This window comes from Dipteris shenzhenensis, chromosome 22 (genome assembly GCF_047967505.1).
Source record: "Dipteris shenzhenensis isolate YYH24624 ecotype China chromosome 22, Dip_SZ_1.0, whole genome shotgun sequence".
Lineage (NCBI taxonomy): Eukaryota > Viridiplantae > Streptophyta > Polypodiopsida > Gleicheniales > Dipteridaceae > Dipteris > Dipteris shenzhenensis.
In genome coordinates this window covers 11,033,366-11,053,960 of record NC_141617.1, presented here as the reverse complement: position 1 = coordinate 11,053,960, position 20,595 = coordinate 11,033,366, and the positions used below count along the sequence as shown (strand labels likewise).

Here is a 20,595-nt window from a genome sequence, read left to right as displayed (position 1 = left end):
AAAAAAAAAAAAGATCTTTTTAGATGCAAGTCCAAAGCTTGTTAAAAAGCCACCTCAATTGATCACATCGCCTTCACTCTACTTAATGCACCGCCCTTCACCATAGCCACCTTTGCCATCCACAATCCCCTGCACCTGCTTCAGACATCCATCGTTGTTGCTCCTACTCGCCACCTGCTACTCCTGCAAATCAGAAGCATCCTGTCCTCCCCTTAGATATATTAATGCAAGGTGCTCGCAATCTACAACTCCTACCATGAATCAAAAGCATCTCGCCCTCCCTTAAAATGTATTAATGCCTTGCAAGAAATAGGGCTGGATCACAATAGTCACAAATCTCCCATCCAGATTGTCAAGTAAAAACTGAAAGGCAGCTCCTAATGCATCGTTCAAGATGGCACATACATCCAGTGATTTATGGGAAAGCAAGGAAATAGAGCGTCGACAAAATCCATAGGGTGAGCTATTGAGCTCTGCTGCGTGAGCTGGGGTGGTTGAGGGAGGAGGCAAGGAAGAAGTTGGACGCGAAGGAGGCAGAAGGACGAGAGGAGACACACAAGGAGACAAAAGAGGGAAGAGGGATTATGCGGTGCAAGCGGGGGGTTTTCTTGAGCAATGCACAAGGGGTGGGGATGAGCGATGCCAGGTAGAGGGGAGGGAGCATGGTGGGAGGCAAGGCGGAGGGGGATGGGCTAAGCGAAGGGCAATGAGAATGAGAGTTAGATTAACTAGGGGGGAGAGAGAGTTAGATTAGGGAGGTTAGTTAGATTAGATTAAGGGGTTTAATGAGATTAGAATTGGGGGTTTCATTAAATCACCAAATAATTTTTTTGATGCATCTTTCAAATCTTTAAAGTTTTGTTAATCTAATGCAGCTTTTGAATGCAAACACTAATGAAACACTAAATTAACAACCTAATGGAACAAATCCCATGGAAATGGGATGCTTGAATGAAGAGATCAAGAAATTTTTAGATTAGGAGACCCAATATGTGAATACATAAGCACCGTACATATTTTTTAATTGCTTTCATGCTAATAGAGAGAACCATGTCGAATGCAGTAGGAAATCCTCAACTTCATACAAAAAGCATTCCATGTGATACTCTCTACTCGGTTTGAGCACTCAATTTGTTTACTTAAAATAAAACTTATACCCATCACTAACAAGAGGTTGCTTTAATTTTGAGATGTCACATAGAAAGCCACCATCTCTGATTTATGTCAAGTTCTTCAACATTAAAAGTTGAAAAACAATAAACACGCGTATGCTCAAGAGCTTCCAGTAAAGAAGCTCAATAAATATGTCTCTAAAGCCAATCTACTCCTCTGAAAGCCAATCCATACGACCTTAAAACTTACTTCAACGACTTAAAATACTCAAACAAAAGAATGTCTCTAAAGCCCTCTACTCCTCTGAAAGCCAATCCACACGACCTTAAATATGTCTCAATAAAAATGTCTTGAAACTTACTCAACAAATGTCTCTAAAGCCAATCCACACGACCTTAAAACTTACTTACTCAATAAATGTCTCTAAAGCCAATCTACTCCTCTGAAAGCCAATCCACACGACCTTAAAACTTACTTCAACGACTTAAAATACTCAAACCTTGTTTTGACAGTCAAAAGAATGAACATCATAAATATCAAGTCAACACACCTGCAGCAACTATTTTGTGGTAATCCTTTTGAAGTGTTCTGTAGTGCTTCAAGTTCAAAGATTCCATGGAGAAAGTTCAAAGAGTCTCTTTAACATTCTTGAGTTTTGTCCTCTTAATGGCCTTTTGCATGGGGCAATTACAAATCCAAAAGCACTAACATACATTTTAACTTCATTCATTTGGAACAAAAATATCTTCTTGCCTGTTTTCTGGCGCCATTGCATTTTCTCAAATTTATCACTTAGTTCAATAAAATATTCAGCTGATGTATATGCATTATCCAAAGAGTGTAATCTGTATGCTTGTATCTTGCCAACAACTGTGAAATTTCAGATGTCCCAATGAGATTTTTATAGTTCTATGATTAGTCTAATCTGCTCAAAATTGGACCACATGACCAATCATAGTGAAACTTGATCAAGTTGTTTTTGCTACCGTATAATCAACACATCCCAGATATGGAAAAATCTGCGGATACAAAATCTTACAAACAGAAGAGACTCAAGCTGCTGCAAGCATGAAGATCGAAGAACAACAAAAAAAGAAAAGTCAGATGCTCTGCTGGCATTCTACATCAACTTCAACTCTTTTGATGGTACTGCAAGCCTTCATTTTTTTTGTGCGCCCAAAAGAAGAATGCAAGACTTCAATATCAGCTAGTTTAACCTTCCCTTGTAATTTAACTCTGTATGGTGCACCTACCTGGACAAGAACAGGGTAGTTATGACCGGTATCCGGATATCAAGCAAGGTAAGATATAGGAAAATTTAGAAAAACAACAGGTAAGCAGTCTAACCATCATTTTTGATGGCATCCCCAATAAGAAAATAGAATATATAAATTCTAAAGGGGATTTGATTCGAATATTTGTTTAAAGTTTGACAGGAAGTAAGTCATCACTCTTTTCCAAGGCCTGAAGACTGATGGCCTTGGCATCTTGAGCAAGTTTATGCCTGACAAAGCCATAAAATGTGCAACCCAGTAACGTGATGGAACAGCCGAAAGCATTGAAAAGGGAGATAGGATTGCGAAAGATCAGCCAAGAGATTACTATAGCCACCGCAACCTGTATTAAAAAATCAATTCATCAAATCACATCATCTTCAGGAGCAAAAACTGAACATATCCTTTCATTCTCAACTGACATTACAAGACCTACCTTCATATTGCCTGCGACATTAAAAGTGACAGCAGTAGTGGTCTTGATGACGTAGAAGATGGAAAAATTCAAGCAAAATGCAAATATTCCTGAACCTAAAATAATGATGCATGGCTCCAAGAGTGACTCCTGAGCAGCCATCCATCTTAGGACACCAGGCCCTTCAAAAACCATTGCTGGGAAAGCTAATATCAATGTTGCATATGGAGCCATGTAATAAACAGTATTTATGCTGCACACACAAGACATTCCCTGTCAACTCCTGCTCCTTTTGTAAATTCACTAGATATAAGCGTATTCACGAGGCCATTTTAGTTCCAACTACAGTAGCTTCTCCCCTGTCAGAACGGGATGGTGATGCGGGTTGGTGGGGTGCAGAGTATTAAACATCCTTCTAAAAGAAGCAAATATGATGTTTTGCTGATGGCTATGAGTTTTAAAATTTACAATGATCATTCCCAAGAGAGAATTCAGCATAAACACAAGACAAATTTGGTTTGTCAAGTGAGAAACTAACTATACCTATCAAAATTGTAGCCATGTAACAAAGATTCTGCGAGAATTGTCTTGGTTGACGTGACCAGACATCCAAAGAAGGCTGCAAGAAATCCAAATATGTTGAAACTCATCTCTGTGACTGAGGTCAACATGATGCCACCTACTACAGGGATTAGTGATAACCATACACGGCGATCAAAGCTCTTTCCCCAGATGAACCACTGCAAAATCACTGCATCCCAACAAAAACATTTCTCAATTCCACGAACTATAAGAAAAGCAACCCAAAAAAATAAGTTAGAACTTGGTAAATCTCGCTATTTTAATACATAAATTAGAAGCAAAGTCACTGAAAGGTCATGCCAAGTACACCTGCTCCCAAAGGCCAAAGAGAGGTTCATGGACTGGGTGCAAGAATAGCTGGCAAGTCTGCACCCATAGACACGGGTACTTTATTATGATATCCACATCCTACTTAACCTTCACGCCTTTTTTAATCCGCGCACTTCTGCAGAGGAACCAAGCTTTCCTCTTACAGAGCCCCTCTGCTCCTCCAGCCAACGGGTATTTCATTTTCAAAATTTGCAGATTCAAAGTTTGAATCCTCTAGTACTTATCAACTGCATTGCAACCTTTTGGTTCTACATTTTTCTCTGGCTAACATACGACCCTCCATGTAACATGTCTCCACATGCATCTAACTGCTGCTCTCATATACTCTCATCCCACAGCAAATGATGCTAATATGTCCCCCTAGAGAACTTTAAATCAAAATTCCTATTAACTAGTTGTGGAGAAAAGACGAGGGGTGAAAAGGAAGAGGGCAAGCGAATGATTAAACTAAGGGATAAAGGGGGGAGGGAACGGAGGGTAGGGGGCCTTAAAGAGGGAGGCACGTGAGGGACCACGGGTGGGCGACCACTTATGAAGGGGTATTAAAGAAGAAGGGACGTCCTAAAGGGGGAGGGGGAAGAGGGACCATTTATAATATTATGGTTAGCAAGAGGCATGCTATACCACACTATAGCTTAGTGGTAGGGCTCAATTGTGAGAAAGACAAGATTTGGGTTCAAATCCTTTCTTGATCTTTGGGGATATCTACCAAAAGATTAACCTATGACTTAAGCTTAAAAGATTAAGCTATGTTTAAAATAAATTAAGCCTAAATCAACCTATGAACATAGATTAATTATATATACCTTTGTAAGACTAGAATAAGTCCAATCATACAAATTTAGATTTTTTGTTGTTCTAAAGATCAAAAATCTACAAAGAATATAAAAGAGAAAATGAAAGAGAAGAAAAAAGAGGTAAACAAAGACTTTTATGAAAAACAAAAGGAAGACATACTTAGCAAGCAAAGCAACACTTAAGTCGTCATCAGTGCCCAAGCATAAGCAGCTATACTGGGTTTCTAGATTAATTAGCCTCCCTAGGCCAAAACAAAAGGAATAAAGTAAGTTGGAGCCAGTATGTCCCCTTTGAGAACTAACAACTGCAATGGACAGACTAGCTCACTTAGTTTAGAAGAGTTCCGAACATTATAGCCACATTAAAAAACAACTAACAACTGCAGCATGTGGACCGTGAAACTTTTCTAGAAGGACTTTTGAGTACTTACAATTTGTGTGTCTGCTTAATGCCTGCCCTTGGTGGCAGGCCTTTGGCTGCTTTGCCTAGCCCAGATGCTTACGGGATAGGGAAGCCCATGACATCCCCTTCTAATGAAATTGAAATAGACTAGACTCCTTAGGCCAAGAGATGGTACATCCCTAGGTAAGCAAAGATGTGTGACGTCCACTACTGCAAAATTGGAACTGGAGTTCGAATGACGAAGTCTCCTAGATGAGCGCTGGTCAAAACCTCGGTTGCCTTAATCAAGGACAAGATGCCTAGTACAATCTAGATGAGAAACAACAACAATTCTTGATCTTGCTCACCCTTGCTTCTTCTCAAAGCTTTCATTCTTCTAGGTGTCGTTCCCAATAAGAAACCAAGGTCCTTGGGTTCTATCTTTGGCAAAGTGAGTCGTTTGAGGTACTCAATGAGCAGCTCCAACACTTGACACAACCTACATATTTCATCTAGTTTATTGATAGTTCTTCCTTGCACTTATATACTCATATAGATGTACAAATCCATATTAAATTGGTGGAGGTGTCAGGGGATCTTGGACTTTCTCATCCATGTGGGCTAGTCCTACGTGGGTGGTGATGTATAGCCCAAGAAATAATATTTCTATAAGGGAAAAAGTAGTATGAGGTGGCAAGCATCTTCGTGGCAACCCTCCACTTATCCTCCAAGGCATTATAATATTGAGATGGATCCATGGGGCCTCTTCAACTTAGGATAAGAAGGTTTGATTTTTGAGGGGAGGAAATTATCGCATGCTATTGAGGATGCGCACCACCAAGCCCACATGGGAGATGCCTCCACCCACACCATGCATGTGGGAAGATGCATTTATGAGAAGAGCCCCCTTCCTTTGGTTATAAAAAGGTTGAGCAGAATTGTGTTGGGACAAACAAAATGACTAAAGTCTGTTGAAAGTCAAATCCTTGTGATAGTACACAGCATTCCATTTCAAGCACCATGAATCACAACAAGACAGGCTACCTTGAACATAAGGGATCGATTTCTAAAATGAAGGATGATATGTCAAGGAGAAGATTTGGAACTTCACATCGCCACAAAGTTAACACATCAGTACTATGGCATATTTTGAAAGGAAAAGCAGAGCAAATGATTGAGCACCGAGCTTAGCAATGAAAGACAGAGGGTAATCACATGGCAAAGAAGAAGAGGGATGGGTGGGTCTGTGAAACTTTAACACTTTTCTGTGCACAGCTCCATGCTCGACTGCAAGGAAAACATCAATGACACAAGTGGGCCTATTTGAGTGACTGTTTTTTAAACTTTTCTTTGTTCTGGTTTACAAATAAGTGGGAGACATCAACTATACTTTGAAAATACTATACTTGAAAACGTAAAAGAACAGGCAAGATGTCAACCTGTTGTGGCTGGGGTGAAGGACTTGATTGTCTGCATGAAGGAAACGGGGATGTAGCGCAAGCTCACGTTGCCAAGCACAATATTAACACAAAACACAAAGGACATTGGAAAGATGCGACTCCAGCGATCTGCAGGATCAACCTCAATCAATTGCTTCAGCTTCAATATCTTGATCGCAATGTGGGCTCCAACCGCTGAGCATATGAAGTGTATAGAAGATACTGTTAAAGGATACTTGAAGTCCAGTTTCTGTTACAACACCACCAAAGTAAAGATCATTATCTTAAAACTGACCCTTTTTTTGGACAAGAAATCTAATAACTGGCTTTGCATAGACCAAAGATGAGAATCAACATGGACTAACCAAGCACTATAATGCTTTAAATTTTGTTTCTCTGCTGTGAAATAAAGCATCTAGGGAACTGATACATTTTACAACAAACATAGGAACACAAAATGAAGGTCTTGTTAGCACACTCCTAAAAAACTCCCGAGTGCACCATCTGCCACCCCTAAACCACGTGGTTGGCTTACTAAATATGTCCTCTAGGACACTTTAGGACATGAAATCAATACTAACCATAGTAGCTGTCCTACTTTGGCAATACTAGCCCTTAGACCACTATAGGACACTTAGGACATCCAAATAGTACTGATTGTACTAGCTCCCAGCTAGGCACTTCTAGCCTCTTAGGCCATTTGGGCCTAGCTTACTATGACCATTTTCTTTACTCCTGACCCAAGGGGTGCCACACCATACTATTATTGATTTAACATTTGTTCACCCTAGGGGTAATGCCATATCATACTATTATTAATGTAGCATTTTCTCACCTAGGAGTAACGCCACATCATACTGTTATTGATGCAACATCTCCTATGCCTTAAAAAGAGTTAACATCCTCTGCAACAACATTAAGAAATCACTTTCGAGTTTATTTACATTTTCCCAAGTCGCATTCTCTTCTAAACCCCACTTGATTAAATATTCTTGAATAACTATACAGCGCATACACCTGTTTTTAACATAAAAAATTATCTCATCGTGCAGAAGCACTAAAGGTTGAATCAAGTCTACAAGAATCTCCTCTCCTACCAAACTATCACCTTCAAGTAGTCGTTTTTTCAAAAAGCTAATATAAAACACCAGATGAACTCTATATCCTTTTGGTAAGGCCCAATTGTAAGCAAGCCCGCCCATCTCTAAAGTAGACCATAATATCTCAAAAACCCCTTAGGATACACAAATGGGAGCTGTAGGCTGAAATTCATACATCAACATGACAATAGCCCCTAGCTGAATGCTTTGAGCTATTATAGACAAACTCTAAAATTAATAGATACTCTTCCAACTTTCTCTATCTTTTACTAACATAAGCACGCAGCATACCTTAAAAGTTTGAATGGCAAGCCTTGTCTTCACCATCCAATTACGGATAATCATACATACTCATACTTGACTTAGGTGAAGACACCCCTCCAAAATTGACTATCAAACTTTCTATTCCGATCACTAACAATACCGCTGGTAGACCATACAATTTAAAAACTCCTTCGACAAACAATCTTGCCAAGTTTTCACATTTCCTAGTTGGAGTAAAATGATCCATCTTAGTCAATCTATTGATATTACGACTTCTTTGTGTTCTAGATAAATCAATGATAAAATCCATAGAGATACTTTCCAACTTGGTAGATGGGTTCTCTAATTGATGAAGCAAATCACTTACCATACGACGCTCTGCTTTAATTACCTCTCGCGAATTTGCCACTTAATAACATAATCATGGACGTCCTTAATGACACCAAGTCACAAGAACTGTCTCTTCAAAAGAACTAACTCTTCAAAAGATGTCGTTTAAATACCGACGTCCTACACTCGGACCATCAAGATACTCATGTAAAACTGAATCACACCAAGTCACAAGAACTCTCTTCAAAAGAACATAATTAAATATCCACATGTTCTACACTTGGACTATCATGATACTCATGTAAAACTTGGTGCCTACTTTATCATCAAGAATACAAAATTCTACTCTTGTTAGAGTAGATCACCATCTACTATGCTTTGCATCAACTATAGGTGCTCCACCAACTATAACGTCATCTTGGAAGTGTTGCTACTTTCACCAACTTTTTAAATTGTTCTTTGATGCCAACCAGCAATGTTAAAACTATAGGACAATTATCATCAACAAATGTAGCCTCCACAAGGCCCTTGTTATTATGAACTTTTCTATTTTCTAAGTAAAGGTGGCCATGTTCACATTGACCCTTCAAAGACTCGAGCAAATCATTACAAAACAAAGTGAAACTCACAGCATGGACAATAGCATGCAATTCTTTCTTAAATGCTTTTTAATTTCTATGTGGGTTGGGCACAATAATCTATGCACAATCGCATACTCTTTTAACTAAAAGGAATACACTAACCAAAGGAGGAGAATTGTTGTGTTGAATCTGCCCTTTTCTAAGGTATTCGGGCAATTACAACTCTAGTCATGTATATCATGTCAATCTTCAAGGTGAATCGACTATCCGTCCCTCTGAAAAGTAATGGAGTTATTTAATAATATCATGTGCATGCTAGGGACAGGCAGGCGGACGATGGGCTAGAGTACTATTCCCACGGATAGTACTCTAGCTTGTCATCCACCTTCCTGTCCCTAGCGTGCACACAACAAATAACAGAGAAGCTTTGTAGCAAGGGCTAAGTCTAGCCAAGATCGCCTAAGGGTTCTCTCAAACTTTGATTCAGAATATCTAGACAAGGAGCTTACTCTTGAATAGCTAAAAGGGGTTGTTAATTGCATGGCCAAAGGCAAGACCTCAGGAGAGAATGGACTTCCAATCTTTTGGGATCCGATTGGTCCCATTGCTTATCAAATGGAATGAATCAATAAAGAGAGGCTTTTTGGACAGTAAGATTAACGCAAGGAAGGGGAAGGGGGGGGGGAACAAGGAAGAGATCCAGAATTGGAGACCACTAACAATGTTAAACACATGCTACAAAATATTTGCTAAGGCCTTAGCATTAAGATTAATGGACGAGATGTAGGTTTGGATAAGAAAGGAATAGAAGGGCTTCATAAAAGGGCGACATCTTGAAGCTATTCTGACATTATGGGAGGGTTTGGAGCTTGTTCATGAGCAGGGGAAGGACATTTGCTTTCTAAAGGTGGATTTTGGTAGATCCTACGATCGGATGGAGTGGGGATTCATTGAGTCAGTTCAAGATCCGGGCTTTGGACCTAGGATCAAGTAACTTGTGGAAGTCCCTCTCATGCAAGAAGTGGCTAAAAGTAGAAGTCAATGGCGTGACTTCTTCCCCTTTTGCCCTCAAGAGATCAATTCATTAGATACCCCCTTTCCCCTCTACTTTTTGCAATAGCTGCAAATGCATTACAATGGCTAATTCAAGAATAAAGATAAAGTATATGCTGATATGATGAAGGGCACTTAGCTAGAGGATGGAAGGCAAATTGTGAGTCAGCAACTTGCAAACAACTGGGATATCTCGGACAAGAAGGAAACCTTTGAAGCTTTTAAAGAGGGAAAAATATTCAGATTACTTGGCATACACATGGGTTTCCACTGCAGCATGAAGGCAAGGTGGAAGCGGATTCTCAAAAGAATTAAGGATTAAAGGAGGCAAGGTGGAAGCAGAGTCTCCCAAGAATAAGGATTAAATCTCTAAATGGCAGGGTTTGCAGCCCCCACTAGCAAGAAATTTGTGCTTAACCAATTTATTTACCCCTCAATAATTTATTTCATATCTTGCTAGTATCTAGCCAAAAAGGGAATGGGGTGAATTAATACACTTTTCAAAACCCTTTTCTCGGGATCACCAGAAGTGCTACTTCAATTTTAGCATACTGCCTGAAAAGTGAAGCCAGGACTTGGATGCAAACCTACATGCAAGTATTTAGGGAGGCATAGAGCCCTCCATGAGAGCTAGAGTACGAAAAGGTAAGAGTATCTTTCCTAGCTCCATATGCAAGGGAGAGGGATCCCAATGGGATCTGGAAGAAGTTTAGTAATTACTAGCAAAGCCCACATCAAGAAGTAGACCAATATTTAATTTATTTCATGGAATTGTGGATCAACCAGAGAGCTTCTCTGCATCCTGAAGCCCCATCAAAGGACTGAAGATTAAGATATTTGCTGTTGGGTTCATGCGGATCTCAGGTAGAAGGTGGAGTTGAAGAATCCTCAACAATTTTGATGAATCTGTTGAAATTGCATGTGCCAATGAGTGGAAAATGCATCAATTGCATGTGCCAATGAGTGGAAAATGTGCCTAGTTTACAAGAAAAGTGGTCTTATGCGTCAAAGCTTGTAAAGCCCCTCTTTGAATGTGATTGTGTTACCTTATGCATCAAGCAATGGATTTCTTTTTTTATGTATCACTTCACATACAATGTAATGAAACGAACAGAGACCAATGATGTGACTAGATGTGTTCCAAACTAGGACAAAGAGTTTTTTCCACCGCTAGTGGTATGTGATGCAAAGTCGTTTATAGAAGGTGTGAAGGAGTTCCTGATGAAACTTCAAAGTCTCAGATCATAGATGAGGAATCATATCTAGCAAACACCAATGAAGTGGAGCCAGAGATGCTTGAAGATGATGATAAAGAAGCTGAGAGCTCTTATAAGTCTCTAAGGCTCAACTAGAAGAACATCCACCTGCACCATGTAGATATGTCAAAGTCCCTGACTAATGAAGAGGCAACATCCCTTTAAAGACCTAATAAAGAAAAACTTGGCATGCATGCTCAGAATGAGGTTGATGCTGATGCTTATGAACAAGGGAAGGGGGACATACTTCTCCAACCAAGACGAATATCACTTGCATGAGAAGGGGGTATTAGATGATGGGGAAACAGGTGGTGGATGGGATGAGTTTATTGCTTTGGTGTATGAAGCTGAGACAAGCTGTTAGCTTCTATGATGAAGCGTCTACAATTAACCAACCAAAGGGTGGGCATGTGACAATCAACCTAAGTAATGATGAAGGAGTATGGCCAATGGAAAGGAAAGATGAGGGTGATTATGATGAACAGGGAGAAGGCAGTGAAGCCTTCTCACTCTATGATGCTGATGAGCTTGCCAGAGATAACCATTTTGTTTCATTCTTGACCCTTATCCTCTTCGCCCTTGAGGTCATGTGCACCAATGAGAGCTTGCATCTAACTAATGCAATTGGAAACTCTTGCGGCTTCTAATTCACATGAGGTAGAATCCCCGAAGGAGATGCTTGTTGCTAAAGTGATAATCAGATACATGTAGCATGTCTTGTTAATGGTAATGATAGTGAAGTGTCTCCTCTTCTTAGTGATATTCTATCATGTGACTTAATGCATGAGGCATCTTATGGGGAGCTTCTAAATATGGACATATATGCACGAGCCACATCTTGATTGGCGCTTTGAGGAACCAATTGAAGAATTGGATCAAGAGATGGCATGCATTGTGGAGAGAAACAAAACGAGCTACAGACTTTGAAGACATAGAGACAAGAGGCTCAGCCATGCTTGGATGCAGGTACCTTGGTAATTAGGTGTGTATTACAAGTGGTACAGGCAACATGGAGTTTGTGCGTCTTGCAAAGGCTAGGTAAGGATTGGCATGAATGTTTGAGTCATGTTAGTATGTAGGACTCTATGTTGGCATGTGAAGATCCAATTATGGTCTGCGAATGTGATGGAATGTTGACTTGGATGACGTGCTTATGCAAAATATAGCATATATGTGGGGGAGGAAAGCGCATAATGTTGATTGATCATGTTTGAGCAGCCCAAGGGATATCCATCAAAATTTTCAGCATAGGATTCTGGTTCTTCTCCGAATTCCATAAGAAGGTTTGAACGAAATTGCAGTCATCAATCCCTAATCATCTACGAACCCACTTGTGGTTGTAGAAATGTTTGAAATTGGCATATGACGGATCGTAGTTGTGGGGTGTGTTGACGAAATGTGTTAGTTGTCAATACTTTTCCATTTCTATTTATACGCTGTGTATTACAAGGTAGCTATAGAGGTCCCCTAGAAATCCCCGATTTTTCTTGTCTACCACACTGAGCCAGTAACTCCAACTCCCAGCTTGAAAAGGCTAAGCAGACATCCAGACCTCTTGTGAAGAAGCCTCATATCGATTTGCCAGCCAAAGCTGATGCTCGAGCAAAGGGACTACACTTCAAGTGCAGCAAGCATAGTCACTTGTTGAGTGCGCACCCTTTAAGTGGTACGAAAAGCAGCAATCTAGTAAGACTCTAGGTAATCATTCTTTATAAGCAACATTGTGACTACACAAGACAAATTGCCCTCATCAAGCATCACTCCCATACTATAAGGTGCAAATGATGAAGTTAATTTTTAAATACACAGAGCCTCTTATGCCCAAGTTACAATGACTATTGGCTTTACTTCATGATTTCCCAACCCAAGTCAACCCCTTCGGAGTAATGCCACATGGAGTATATTAATGTAACAAGGACTTTGCAGAATTTTAATATAAAGTAGAAGCAAACAGTTACTATGATTACACATTTAGCTGGCATAATTTTTTTTGGCTGTAAATATTTGATGAAAAAGAGTACCTGTCCGTACAGCTTGCCATACAGCCCTCCGTACAGCTCGTCGTACACTCTCCGTACAGTCCCATACAGCTCCTCGTAGCTTTCTCGCACAGTCCTGAAACCCCCACGTAATCCTCATCGTAACAGCCCCGTACAGTTCTCCGTACCCTTTCTGTACATCTCGTACCAATTCATCATACCAGCCCGTACTTTCTCACAACAAGCTCCTAAGGTCTCTAACCCCGAGTTGGGCTGAACCCTCAGCCCAACTTCGGGGTTAGGTTCAGCTAGGGATTTCTAAAGAAATAGCCAACATGGAATGACCTACCCTCTCCTCCAAATCCCCCTCAACTCCATCAACCTCAACTATCAAGACTCGGTACTCTACAATTGCAGCCATGACACCCTCTCCATATGCACACAATTACCAGCAAGAAGGGTCCAAACGACCAATCATTGGACAACATGAACAGATTTATTAGCAGTCAGAGAGTTAAGGCTTGAGCTCGCAAAAGTAAAAGCTTGACTTCAAGTTCTAGAGGGACTTGGCAAGCGAGGATGAGCATTTTCTGAGCGAAATCTTTCGAGCGTCCAAGTGAAGGAAAAAAAAAAAGCTTCCAACTATGCAAAAATGGATCAGAAGAAAACATAGTTTCACTTAGAAATATGCAAAGTATTATAGCAATGCCTATTTTATACACAAATCTTTACGTGATGAATCTTTAGGAATGGTGAGACCATAATGGGATGGCTTTTGAAGAAATCCACATGTAGAGTAGACTTCTCTATGAAAATTCCCTTATGATCCTTCTTACAATTTTTACTTAATAGGGGGTGACATTGAAAAACCTCTCTCAACCTATCTTCATGAAAGGGTTTCTTCAAAGAACTCATTGAAGTAAGCCATCCAGGTAGTTTCGCCAACGAAACCCCTTTGAAGTAGGTCTTCCAAGGTAGTTTTGCTAGGGAAACTATCTTGGACAACATTTTTTAAAGTGACATAACTTTCACATCCAATGTCCAAATATAGTCATTCAACCACTCAAATTGATCGAAACACCCCATTTGAGCACATCTATGGGGTTATATCTTGCATACACAATATTAAATATTACATGTATATTATGAGAGTGATATATAAGCCCAAGTTAATACTTATTTATAGTAATTTAAACTTCTTTAGAAACATGTCCATAAATATCTTGTTATTTATGCTATAAAAACACTATAAAGATATTGCCATATGATATAAATGTGTTAATAAGTAATTATATATGTATAGTATTATTACATTGAGAGTGATTATGATTGATGTTTCTTAAAGGAATTATTTTTCAACACTTTTTTAAGGTAATAACAGGGGTACAAAGGAATGTCTAAAATAAGAAAATTTATGTTGTGTAAAAATGAATGAGTGACTACTCTGTATATTTTTATGATAAAGGGATCTAGTTCTAGTGAAAATAAAAGTATAAAAACCATGTTTCCTAAAGAAATAGAATTTTTTAAATCTCTTGAAAAACACGCTTGGATAAACCTTCTCATAGGTTTTTGCTCGTAAATTTGACGCATCCCTGGCAAGCAGGTTGTGAACTCATGTAAGAATTCTCCTACTCCTCAACTAGTCTCTACAATCAAAGATATGGTCCATATTGAAGTACAATCAATCAAGAAAGAATTGATTGAGGAGTTTGACACAAAGGCAAACAAGAATGATATCCAAGAAGAGATCTAAGAACACGAAGCCATACGTGATAATGCATTGAAGATTAGAGTGGGGGGGCTCCCTGAAGGATGGTTCAAAGATGATGACTCTTTCAATGAGACTTTAGCACATGTCAAAGCAGCCATGCTTAATATTGAATGGAAGGTTGATGATAATAATGATGATGATGATGATGATGACAGGGCAACTAATATCCAACACTCCAAAGGACATGCTATTCTTACACTTAAGTTGCGAGATTTACGGATCAAGCTACTTTGACAATCTTAGAAGTTGAAAGGGACCAAGATATGGATAGCTGAGGAGCTTACACGAGCACAATTGAAGAACAAGGCAATGGAATTAGCTAAAGTCCGGGCTGCTAGGAAGGATGGAAAATGGGCAGTTTATCATGAAGGCATAGCACTAATCAAAGAGTTTAAATCGAAACCAAAAGACTCTTAGTCTTAAACTGACGTATGGCTGATTACTTTTTCAGACTATGATGTAGGTATTCTAAATAATTGGGGTTGCTTTTGCACTCCCTGGGAGCTGCCATGTGCCCTCCCTAAAGCAGATGTACTAGATGGTTTTTTGCTGTCCCATAGACCTATTGGTCTCCCATGGATATTAATAGACTCTCTCTCTCTCTCTCTCTCTCTCTCTCTCTCTCTCTCTCTCTGTGTGCGTGCGCGCGCATGTGCACACACCCTTAGGGAATAACTACTTAAAATCATGGAGGGGAAGAAAACCCAAGGGGAGTGGAATGTATTGCAAAAGAACCCACAAGAGTAATAGAGATTGTCTACCTTGTAATCATGAAGCAAATGATTTTCCATGCTCATCAATTGTCAATATTGAAATCCTTGAGAAAGAACTAAGGACAAGTGTCAAGTTGAACGAAGCACGTGTGCTACTATACGGAAATGTGTAGATGCCACAACACTAAATCGAACAAAGACCAAGATAACAAGGGCATAAGAGATGACAATATGATGAAACCTAACTACTCTATGCTGCACAAAGCGACAAGTTCTAAACTGCATACAAGCTGTTGGCTCAAAAACCGGTGCCAAAGGGCTGAGTATAAGAGGGCATTGTGCCAACTATGTGATCCTATTTAGCTTTAATGTGGTCGAGGAGCAAGGGGCTAGGTCTCTACTGATACTAAGGGAGCCTTTATGGCCCCCATGAAGTCCAGTAGCTGGCCAACCAAAGTCATCCCTTATCATAACTAAATGATTGGCCAACTGAGCCAAGTTGCTTGGCTAACTTAGTGGTCTCCCTTTTTTGGGTAATTAGGACCATGATTCCGATGAAGAATGATTAAAGCCCAACATTACATCAATTGTGCTAGTGGAATTCACGTCCACAACATTCCTTCGCTGCATGCAGCCAAACTACACTTGTGACCCCAAAATCAGAGAGCTCTCACCAAAGTGCAGCTAGTAGGTGGATTCCAAGTATTGGTGTAGCCATCACGGCCGAATGGCGCAAAAGTCCCTTTGGACCCCGCCGTTCCTACGAGATGAAAGGTCTAATTCTCCAACATAGGTATTCCTTTGAGAGCTAGGGGAGCAAGACGAAGCCAACAATGGTCACTATGAATGAGTGGATATCAGCCCCTACTCAGCTGGCACTTTTTGAACGTAACTCAAATGACAGATGAGCTTCCATGGTAGCACATTCGTGAATGGCAGATAGGGAGAAGTCTAGGTGATAGATTTATGACCCGATACCCTAGCATCCCTGCAAGTGGTGCCTCTAGTTCTAGGAGGGCAAGCCGCTTTCACAATTCAAGAGGGCCTCCTCATCCTCAACCTCAAAGGGAGGCAAAACAGGGCTGCCCCCTGCAGCACCATCTTCATCGACTCCTTTGCTTCATTGCAACCTGCTTGCTTGTCATCCTTAAATTCGAATTTATTGAAATCTCCTCCAATAATCCATTAGTCCTCAGAAAGACACACCGTGAGTTGCCTCTAGAAAGGGCCCCTCTACTGGAGACAAACATTAAGGACCCGAATACAGAGATCCTTGACCCCTATGCCCAATATACGCCGCTCTACCACTTATTAGGTCTCCTTGGTCAAACATCTCTCAAGAGAGGTCATGTCCCATAGAGATGCATTCTCCGCAATCATGTCCTATTGTTGGGGACTATATCTCAGGACCACATCTTGGGAGTAGGTGACTACATCTCTTGATATCTGTTGCTGAGAACATATGCTCTCGTACCATCAAAACATCTATCGTGTGTCCTATGAGGGTATGCTGCAACTCTTATCTCATGATCAATCCTTGGGGCTGCTGATGCACCCGGTCGTGAAAACTGTGCACATTATAGCTCACTATTTTCCAACTGATGGGGGGGTTGAGCGAAGGAGAACAAAGCCCTCCTAGTGCTAGAATCTTGCAATGAGCTGCAAAGGGGCTGGTGGTTTTGAGGGTGAGTAATCCCAATCCATCCGACACATCGGGAGGGGCATCATTGCTACCACACCAAACTGTGGACCAAATACAACAACTTGGGGTATGCTACTTCCAAAATGGGTAGTCACTTCCTAAAAGGGCCAATCAGTACCGTTTGAACAAGCCAGGGGGAGTGCACAATCCACTTTGAGGAAAGTCAACAATCTGCTCACGCTTTCCCCACTCTTCTTCTGCACCTTTTACGAGCATGTGGCCACCCCATTGCACTTGGCATCTTAGGAGATCTTGAGTTCAGGGAAGCTGCCTCACTCTCTTGCATGCAGGTGGGCTTGTTTGATCCAAAAGATAGGCAAACATATCGATATATGCCAATGGCACCCGATCCAACGCCGCATACAACATCCTAGACAAGGTATTGAGTTTGCGGTTGCACTCACACATCTTAGGCATCGTTCACGACACACAGTTTTGTCCAAGAGAGGAGCATTTTGGACAACATTTTCACATTCTGAGAAGCTGCAGATGTTGAAGGTCAACATCTCTTGATGTCACTCTACAGAGAGAGGGTCAGTGCTTGTGGGTGTGCCCGCCCCCATGAGGTTAGTATAGGGTATAGAGAGATGGCCTTGTTGTGGTGCCCGCCCCATGTGAGGGTAGTGTAGGATGGGCCACTGTGGCAGATCCCGGATGATCCGGTGCCCTGGAGAGCAGGTATACCCAGGCAGATCTGAGGCCGGTATGTCCTGACATGTATGGGGCCCTTGTGGCCTATCTACATCCCGCGTGGCAGTTCCTCTTGAGGCACCTTGATCAGGCCTGTGTGGAGGACTTGTATGGCCACCCTTGGTGCTGCAGTCCCACCCCTGCCAGGCTACTTACGGGGCCAGGTGGGCTGACTTGTTGGTCGGACACCTAGGCTGCCTGGTCAACCTGCTTGGGGAAGGAGGTGAGCTCTTATAAGCTGTGTGTCCAGCCCCTCATAGGGCAGATCAGGGTGGCCCATATAGGGCAGGGGTTCAGCCACTAGTGGCTGCTAGTCGGCCTGATAGGCAGGTGGGGTCAGCCCCTTGTGAGGCTATGAGCAGCCCTTATAAAGGGCAGAGAAGGGTCGGTCCCCTAGCAGCTGAGTCGGCCCTGTAGGGCAGTGAGTCGGCCCTCATAGGTCAGCCAACTAGAGGAGGGTGAGGGGCTATCTATAGGCCCCCCCTCACTCCTTGTTTTCCATCTCATTGTGTAGCAGCATTGAGCATCTATAGCAGAGGTCTTCCCAGCAGTTGGTCGGGTTTTGACCTGAGATCACTTGCAGTTTCTCTGGTCTTTCTCTCCCTTCTTGTTTGGTGTGTGAGGTTGGCTTTCTCTCTTTCTTCACTCCCGTTCATTTCCACTGCACTTCTCACAGCAAAGTGGGGTCAGGTGGTTCAGTCACTAGCAATTTTACACTAGGATTTCAAGAAGGCCTACGACAAGGTGGAGTTGGCAGCCTTCTTGGAGAGGATCATGAGGCTTCTCAAAGTATTGGGAACAAGAGGTCTCAGCCCTATATGCACACAGCTCCAGTCAGATGTTGATTGCTGGTCACAAAGGGGCAGCTTTATCTCTCTCTCTCCAGCTCAATGAGTCAAGCTTTGGTCCCCCTTCCTATTCTTGTTGGTGGCAGAGGACTTGGGCTATTTTATGAGATCTCATGAGGCATGCCTCGTGGAATGTGATTGCCAATCCATCAAGATGAGGAGCTCTTGGATTCAGAGTTTGCACGGCCTTGTATGCGGGGACACAGCTGAGCCTAGAGAGAGTGTGGCACCTTCTAGATACCTATTGCAGGGATTCTAGAGCCAAGATCAATTGGAATAAAAAAGTAGGCTTCCTCACAGCATCTGAGGAGGACGAGGGTTGATCTCAGCTTCAGATGGATACCGTGGCAAGATGCCACACTATCTTGGATGGGCTGGATGATTCAACAGATAATCCCAGTGCTAGAGTGTCTGTGATGAACTATGTTGGAGCTCCACTTAGGCTTTCCCTCGGAGATCGAGCGCTTTTAGTGTACCAGGTCCTCTTCTTGGCGACGGCCTGGGACATTGGGTGTTTCCACAGGGGTTGTATGGGGCAGCTAAGGAGGTTGGTTCAGAACTTTCTCTGGGTAGGCGGACGGCACATGGAGTACCCAAATGAGTCACCCGGCAAACAGTGATCCCCCCCAAGGCAGAGGAAGGGCTGAGCATTATAGACCCAGAGATGCAGAGCACCTAGCCAGGGCAGCCAGCCTTCTAGACCATTGGCCTCTTTACCTGAGATCAGCCCTCCTATTGGCCTGAGTCTGGATGAGTGTCTGCCCTTTCCTAGAAACCTCTTAAAGCACGTGGCAGGTATAAAATGAGCACATCTGAACGACTTTCTAACTTACCTGCAAGGAATACTAATTGGTTTACTTCCACTAGGTCTTGGGTAAATTCACTCATCAAGCTTTCTCATGCAATTAGTTAAAATTAAACTTTGCATGTACAAATCATTTTATAATCCAAAAGGTAAAAAGCAATGACCAACCTGAAATATCCATTTGTTCATGACAATGACAAGAACATTGAAACACCACCATTGAATAACTGCCACAGCTGCCCACACATTTGGCACACCTAGTGTAGGCTTTTCTTCCATTTTCTTTGAGAGGTATTTGATTTTCTCACATGCCTGCACCACTTATTGAATATCTTGTTGATCAAGCATCAATTGATCCTCACTGCCAAGTTAAAACTTTCAGCTATCAGTACTACACAAATGCTCAGCAAATATTCAGCCAAACTTCAAAGAGTCTCTGAATGCAGAAAAATTGCATCCACCCTGGATCATCATTAGAAAAGAGACAAAACAGCCAGACTAGTCTCAATTCTTGATTCCGTACTGTGGCCTACTTGGATGCCTGCCACACTACTATTCAAGATGTCTAAAATGTTTAGGTAATATACTCTGCTCTTTTAACTCTTTTTTCAGTACCATGGATCTCAACGTAATATTCTCTGAAGTGAAGCCACAATTTATGACTTCTATCTAAAGCTTTTGATAAATTTTACATCTTCTCATAACATTACAAAATATCTAAAAGAGAATTATTAAATTTATAATGCATTTCAAAAGATATGATAGCACAGTGTTATACCAGACTTAATATACAAAAGGGAGAGTCTATAAGAAAACAACTTAGCCAAAATTAAAGACAAATTATACAGCAATATATATGCAACATGTGAGTCTCTTACGTGAGTGAGGATGACAAGAACAGTCATCAGCATGCCATTAAGCATGCTCAGCATTGTTATCCAGATTCCAAACACTGCCATTGCCTCATTGTGGAAAAAACAAAAGTCTAAAAAGGACTCAACCTGAAGACTTGTCAGATGGGGAGGACAAATGAAACGCTGCACTATTGTCCTTTGGCATTAGAACATGCCCTATAGGACTAGGATAGACATATGCCGTAAGCAGCTTTATGTAGCTGCCACATTGTACTGCGAACTACATGTCAAAACTGAGATGACCTGTTTTTTTT

The 20,595-nt window shown here is 41.4% G+C and overlaps 1 protein-coding gene across 2 annotated transcripts in view; it reads right to left on the bottom strand.

Moving 5' to 3' along the window:
- Positions 1-1,954: 1,954 nt before the first annotated feature.
- Positions 1,955-20,595, bottom strand: part of LOC147887723 (UDP-galactose transporter 1-like) — a 34,376-nt gene continuing 15,735 nt past the window's right edge. Inside the window, exons 2-7 of one of the 2 annotated variants that reach the window (XR_015543101.1) lie at positions 19,596-19,788; positions 6,333-6,582; positions 3,346-3,553; positions 2,824-3,055; positions 2,461-2,730; positions 1,955-2,366 (exon numbers count right to left, since the gene is read on the bottom strand). Coding sequence is in view for 1 of the 2 variants with exons in the window: in XM_087393385.1 (XP_087249511.1) it covers positions 2,536-2,730; positions 2,824-3,055; positions 3,346-3,553; positions 6,333-6,582; positions 19,596-19,706 (996 nt within the window). In the remaining variant the exon portion in view is untranslated. Of the gene's footprint in view, positions 2,731-2,823; positions 3,056-3,345; positions 3,554-6,332; positions 6,583-19,595; positions 19,789-20,595 lie in introns of both variants that reach the window. The other variant, XM_087393385.1, reaches the window with a different exon arrangement.